This window comes from Centruroides sculpturatus, unplaced genomic scaffold, assembly GCF_000671375.1.
Source record: "Centruroides sculpturatus isolate CEXI.00-Female unplaced genomic scaffold, Cexi_2.0 scaffold11, whole genome shotgun sequence".
NCBI classification, from domain to species: domain Eukaryota; kingdom Metazoa; phylum Arthropoda; class Arachnida; order Scorpiones; family Buthidae; genus Centruroides; species Centruroides sculpturatus.
Genome location: NW_019384501.1, coordinates 1,773,861 through 1,781,310, shown reverse-complemented (window position 1 = coordinate 1,781,310; position 7,450 = coordinate 1,773,861). Strand labels below are relative to the sequence as shown.

Genomic DNA, 7,450 nt, shown 5'->3' with positions numbered 1-7,450 from the left:
GGGATGCAAAGAACAGTTACTCATAGATTCAGTCATTCTACGGCAAACACACAAACAACACAGAAACATACACATGGCATATATAGACTACAGAAAAGCATTCGACAGTGTTCCACACAGTTGATTGCTACATATTCTACCATGTACAAAATACATCCATCACTCGTTGCATTCTTCCAAAACACTATGCAGCACTGGAGAACAACACTATATCTCAGGGTTAGTAACACTTCCATACAAACAAACCAAATATTCATCAGGCGAAGAATATTTCAAGGAGATTCCTTGAGTCCTCTCTGGTTCTGCCTAGCCCTGAACCCATTATCCAACATGTTAAACAACACGCAATATGGCTACAATATCAGACACGAAAAANCAACTAAATATAACTATGGTATAAAAGAATATATCAGAATTATTTTTTATTCCTCATTAATTAAATAAAGTCTATCATATTGTCTTAAAATCATATAGGAATGGATATTTCAATTTACATTTATTTATGACATGTAATTAGAAGTAAAACAAAAAACTTCAGTAGAGAATATAATGAGAATTCTATATTAGTTTTTATTAAATATTTATTTAATGTGTTGATTTATTTTCAAGTTTTGTACTTTATTCCATTCTGTGATGTTGTAGTACTTTGTTTTTGCATAGCTTTATCCTCCATCCATGTGTTACATCGTGTAGTTTCTTATACAAGGTGTGAATTTAATTCCTGGAATGCACACCTTTAAGAAAAATATGCATGCAGAACAGTTCACTAATAGCTACTGTCATTTTCAAAATACTCTCCATTGGTGCCTTCTTTTATTCCTCCATGTAACTCCATGCAAGTGACATCCGTTTAAAAATTCCTGCAGAACGTGTTCCTAAATTCTGATTGGAGTGTGCGCTGTCGAACAGCAAAAACAGCCGCTTCTAGCAGTAGTTTACAGTGGAAAGCATCATGACGTCCTCCACAGCTCAGATAGTTTTGTTTAAGGGTCCATTATGTGATTTTATGAATGAAAATTTAGAAGTTGTGTAAGCACAGACTCACAAAAACCTTTAAGTGACCAGTAAAATATTTAATTGAAAAAATAACAAATGTTTTCAACCATATTTTTCGGCCTTCTTCAGGTTAAAAATTCCGAGATTCGAAAAGCCATTGTGCTTAAAGATTTAAAAGTTTTAGAATGTTAGGTTCTAATAATAATTGTGAAGCTTATAAAATTTTGTTTTTACACAATTATATGCATTAGAATTTTATAAGCTTTACAATTAAAATTTTGTAAATACAAAATTTTTTGAAAGTTTCATTTTCATATTTCATAATTATTATTGTCATTTAATGCAACATTTTTTTAAATATTGAAATCTTTTTTGTTGGCTTATTCTATGATACTTATTGTTTAAAAACTAAAATTTGTTTATCATTGTTAAAGAAAGTATTTTTGAATAATCCTATATGCTGAAATCTTACACCTATCTAGCTAATATTTTTATTATAAACAAAAATTAATTTTTAAAATTTATGGTAACAGAAACAAAATATATTCCAAATTTTTTAATGGCAACATTGATCTTAGCATAGTTGTATTTTCACTTATTATTGTTTGCCTTAACAATAAAATATTTAAATAAAAACAATACTAAAAATAAGGTTGTTGTAATAAATAGAATTGTGTTGTTCTAACTTATAAAAATTCTCAAAATATATTTATAAAAATTTAAGTTATTATAATCTTTGAATTGGTACCATTATCAATATGTGTTTTTGTTACTGCTTGTAAGGAAGCCAAATTCTGTTAATCATATTAATTGGGAATGCTTTTAACCCTTTTTCACTCAACTTCAACCAACAATCAGTAACAAACATATATTGAAAATTTAATGTAATTATAGTGCTTATTATCTGTAATTGTTTTAATTTCAGACTATTCATGATGACAACTTCACATAAATTTCCTCTACCACTTCATGTTCACCATCAAAACAATTTTATTTCCCCTGTATTATATTTTATCATGAAAATACAGCAATATAAACGAATTTTTATATGTATTGGTGGTGCTATCCTGCTACCTATTATTATTCCTTATATTCACTTGGGAATAGTATATCAATTATGGGATAAATATACAATGAAAGTAAATAGAGAAACATGTTCTTGTTCTTGTTGGGATACAGCATTTAAAGGTAAGTGTTAATTTTTAAAAACTATAATGAATTTATATTTCATAATTATGATTCTCATAAACTATTATTTTGTTTATTTCGATTATGCAGAGATGATATTGGAATTCTTCAGTTTAAAAAGAGATTTTTTTTTATTCTTATATACAACTAATAATTAGTGAACTTGACAAAAAGCAGCAATAATTGTTCTATTGAATATAAAACATTTAAACCATATGAGTGATATTGATTTCAGATATATTTTCATACTGATTGTACAGGTGATATCAAAGCATCTAATTGTTTTGAATAGTGTTTTTCATAATCTAAATTCTATAAAATTTTACTTTAATTTTTTTTGAGAAAATAAATCTGTAATTTAGTCACTCTTTTTTATGAAAACACAAGTTTCTACTAAAACTATACATTTATATTTTATCAGTGACATAATTTGTCTAATGATTTTTAAAATTGAATAAACATTAATATAATACAATTTATCTAATACTAATTATAAACTAAATAGATTCATTATAATAAAGTAATAAGAGATTTTTTACTATTAGTCTGTAAACTGCTGTAGCAATTTATATTATTTCTCAACTTTTAACCTTTAATAAATTGGAGTATGTTTAAAAGTTTACCAATAACAACAAAGCTTTGTGTATATAGGATATTCTAAAAACTTTAAACTGTGAAATTGTCTTAATCTTTGTTAAAGGATTTTATTATGAATTAATACAGAAACCATTTTATTTTATTCATACATTCTAAATCTTAACATCAAAATTAATAGTTTGTTTCTTTAAAGGTGAGATAAGAGAACCATATAAATTTCATTCTAAAGGTAGCAAAGTTGTCTTTTTTTAATATAGTTGAATCTAATTAATTCAAATTATTAGATAAATCAAACCTGCTATTATTTCCATTGAAATTCATATTTAGTATTTAAAAATATAGTTAATTTGAATTTTTTTTAAAATAGACTCCTGTTTAACTAGCCCATATGAGACCAGACTTGTAAATATGATAGTTTTTAAACTTAATATTGTCTTTGTTTCATCTTTTATACCAAAAAGACAGTTCTTTACTTCTATTAATAAAATATTCTGTACCTACTTGATGATCAGTTTGAGTTGAGTTTTCATAATTGAAAAATGAAATAACATAATATTCAGATGCTAGTACTATGGTGGTTGTGTGGGTACCACTATTTTTTGCTTATACCTAATGAACTAATAATCTTTCTGTTATGGAACAAGGTAGATTAATATATTATTTTAAAATTAGTCTAATTTGAAAAATATTTAGAATTTTTGAAAAAATTTCAATTTTGAGATTATAATAATAATTTAAATTTTCATGCCAGTATTTAAACATTAGAAGAAAAATCACAATAATAAAGTTATTTCAATATATTTTTACATACAGCATTGTTTAGTTACAAACCACTTAAGAGCATACATGATCAAACATAAGGTTGTTGTAATAAATAGAATTGTGTTGTTCTAACTTATAAAAATTCTCAAAATATATTTATAAAAATTTAAGTTATTATAATCTTTGAATTGGTACCATTATCAATATGTGTTTTTGTTACTGCTTGTAAGGAAGCCAAATTCTGTTAATCATATTAATTGGGAATGCTTTTAACCCTTTTTCACTCAACTTCAACCAACAATCAGTAACAAACATATATTGAAAATTTAATGTAATTATAGTGCTTATTATCTGTAATTGTTTTAATTTCAGACTATTCATGATGACAACTTCACATAAATTTCCTCTACCACTTCATGTTCACCATCAAAACAATTTTATTTCCCCTGTATTATATTTTATCATGAAAATACAGCAATATAAACGAATTTTTATATGTATTGGTGGTGCTATCCTGCTACCTATTATTATTCCTTATATTCACTTGGGAATAGTATATCAATTATGGGATAAATATACAATGAAAGTAAATAGAGAAACATGTTCTTGTTCTTGTTGGGATACAGCATTTAAAGGTAAGTGTTAATTTTTAAAAACTATAATGAATTTATATTTCATAATTATGATTCTCATAAACTATTATTTTGTTTATTTCGATTATGCAGAGATGATATTGGAATTCTTCAGTTTAAAAAGAGATTTTTTTTTATTCTTATATACAACTAATAATTAGTGAACTTGACAAAAAGCAGCAATAATTGTTCTATTGAATATAAAACATTTAAACCATATGAGTGATATTGATTTCAGATATATTTTCATACTGATTGTACAGGTGATATCAAAGCATCTAATTGTTTTGAATAGTGTTTTTCATAATCTAAATTCTATAAAATTTTACTTTAATTTTTTTTGAGAAAATAAATCTGTAATTTAGTCACTCTTTTTTATGAAAACACAAGTTTCTACTAAAACTATACATTTATATTTTATCAGTGACATAATTTGTCTAATGATTTTTAAAATTGAATAAACATTAATATAATACAATTTATCTAATACTAATTATAAACTAAATAGATTCATTATAATAAAGTAATAAGAGATTTTTTACTATTAGTCTGTAAACTGCTGTAGCAATTTATATTATTTCTCAACTTTTAACCTTTAATAAATTGGAGTATGTTTAAAAGTTTACCAATAACAACAAAGCTTTGTGTATATAGGATATTCTAAAAACTTTAAACTGTGAAATTGTCTTAATCTTTGTTAAAGGATTTTATTATGAATTAATACAGAAACCATTTTATTTTATTCATACATTCTAAATCTTAACATCAAAATTAATAGTTTGTTTCTTTAAAGGTGAGATAAGAGAACCATATAAATTTCATTCTAAAGGTAGCAAAGTTGTCTTTTTTTAATATAGTTGAATCTAATTAATTCAAATTATTAGATAAATCAAACCTGCTATTATTTCCATTGAAATTCATATTTAGTATTTAAAAATATAGTTAATTTGAATTTTTTTTAAAATAGACTCCTGTTTAACTAGCCCATATGAGACCAGACTTGTAAATATGATAGTTTTTAAACTTAATATTGTCTTTGTTTCATCTTTTATACCAAAAAGACAGTTCTTTACTTCTATTAATAAAATATTCTGTACCTACTTGATGATCAGTTTGAGTTGAGTTTTCATAATTGAAAAATGAAATAACATAATATTCAGATGCTAGTACTATGGTGGTTGTGTGGGTACCACTATTTTTTGCTTATACCTAATGAACTAATAATCTTTCTGTTATGGAACAAGGTAGATTAATATATTATTTTAAAATTAGTCTAATTTGAAAAATATTTAGAATTTTTGAAAAAATTTCAATTTTGAGATTATAATAATAATTTAAATTTTCATGCCAGTATTTAAACATTAGAAGAAAAATCACAATAATAAAGTTATTTCAATATATTTTTACATACAGCATTGTTTAGTTACAAACCACTTAAGAGCATACATGATCAAACAAACATTATCAAAAATCATAACTTTTATAATAAAAAATATCCAATGAAACACTGAATGCCAACAAACAGTAAGACCCTGCTTAACGTGGGGAATACGTTCATAGACGACAAAGCGCTAAATGAAACAGCATTAAGCGAGATCATTTTAACACTGAGTAAATAGAGAAAGGGGAACACGCAACCAAAAATAAACAGATTTTTTATATTAATTTGCATAACAATATATGTTAAATAATGGATATGCACAAATATATGCAGACAGAAATGTAAATTTTATTTTTTGTGATGAAGGTCCTGGCTTCTCTGAAATTCTTGTGTTTTGCAATAAAGTTGTGTAGTTTAATTTGTCACTTTCTTTTTTTTTCCTTAAGCAAACATTGGTAGCAGAAGATCACATCCAGAATGCCTCATTTTGCTTTTGCGCTCCTTTCAAAATCTGGATCATTTGATTAATGATTTTTGGTTATTGTTACTACTAAACTTTTAATAAGGAAATCTGTAGCAAGTTCTTTGAGTTCTTCATTTTCAGAATCAGTATTTTCCACTTCTACATGAATTCCTTGTTCTGCCAGTTCTTGAAGGTCATTGTTGGTGAGAGCCTTGCCAACTGTTGTTAGTAAAGCTCTCACCAGAGACCTGCAGTAACTCCTCAATATCCTGCTCATCTACATCTTCTAGTCCTGCTGTATCGATTAGGTTGACAATTTGGTCAACCTAACGATATAACGATAGTCTCTTCTCATTGAGAATTCTTGAATACCTTCAGCCATAACTTCTTCCACACATGCATTTATCAGTTAATTTTTGCCAAGCCAAGTCAATATTTCCTATGGCATCCATGATGTTGTACTTTTTTTCCAAAATTGCACAAAACAAACATAGATTTAAGGGAAGTACAGTTCTGCAATGAATTGCCACCCTTTGCTGATTGGTTTGTGTTTGTAAATAATCATATTATATATGAATTAATTAAATTACATGATAATTTGAATCAGTTTAAATTTTGAGCTATTTTTTAAGGCTTCGAGCAGACCATGTTATATTGAATTAGTGTTAATTGAGGCAGTGTTAAGCAGGGTCTTACTATACATCAATTTTTTTTCTTTTTAATAGAGAATCATTCATAAAATATTGTATGAATTTTGCAACATGGGTGTAAATAATGCTCTATATTTATTATACATACATACATACATGTAATTTTATTTGTGTATGTATATAATAAAAATTAAATTATTCTGTAGTTAATTGGAATCAAAACTTCAGTTTTTTTATTTTATTTTTAGAATGAGTATTTAATATCATAATTGAATATTAATAATTTATAAATGATATATAAATTATATATACATTATTATATATTTATTATATTATTACAGAGGTGCCTCATACTTGGAATTTAATTTGTTCTAGACCATTAAAGTCTGAGTCAGTTTTTCTGATTAGAAATATGAATTAACCTGTTCCCAGACTCTAAACAATACACATTTCAATAAACATAAACAGCAATTACACATAAGTTAAATAAATTAAAACATGTAAACAATAAATAAAATATATAAATACTATATAATAAAATGAAAATTGCATTTACATTAGAGAGGTTGAGGCACACATTTTAAACGTGTAAACGTGTACCTGTGACGTTCGGCGGCGCTTTCCCGTAAGCCTAAAAGTTTGACAATGGTGTTTGGATAGTCGGTGGAATCACGCTCAACATTCCAAACACCATTGTCAAACTTTTAGGCTTACGGGAAAGCGGCGCCGAACGTCACACGTACATGTTTACACGTTTAAAACGTGCGCCTCAACCTCTCTA

The 7,450-nt window shown here is 26.1% G+C and overlaps 1 protein-coding gene and 1 long non-coding RNA gene across 2 annotated transcripts in view; both read left to right on the top strand.

The window, feature by feature from the left end:
- The window catches only part of LOC111622058, a 9,234-nt gene extending 6,878 nt beyond the window's left edge, over positions 1 to 2,356 (top strand). Inside the window, exon 3 of the long non-coding RNA XR_002756186.1 lies at positions 1,922 to 2,356. This is a non-coding gene — a long non-coding RNA (uncharacterized LOC111622058). The remainder of the gene's footprint in view (positions 1 to 1,921) is intronic.
- Positions 2,357 to 3,760: 1,404 nt separating this feature from the next.
- Positions 3,761 to 7,450, top strand: part of LOC111622105 — a 24,994-nt gene continuing 21,304 nt past the window's right edge. The window contains exon 1 of the mRNA XM_023364422.1: positions 3,761 to 4,186. Within this exon, the coding sequence (XP_023220190.1) occupies positions 3,923 to 4,186 (264 nt within the window). The 5' untranslated portion in view covers positions 3,761 to 3,922. The remainder of the gene's footprint in view (positions 4,187 to 7,450) is intronic.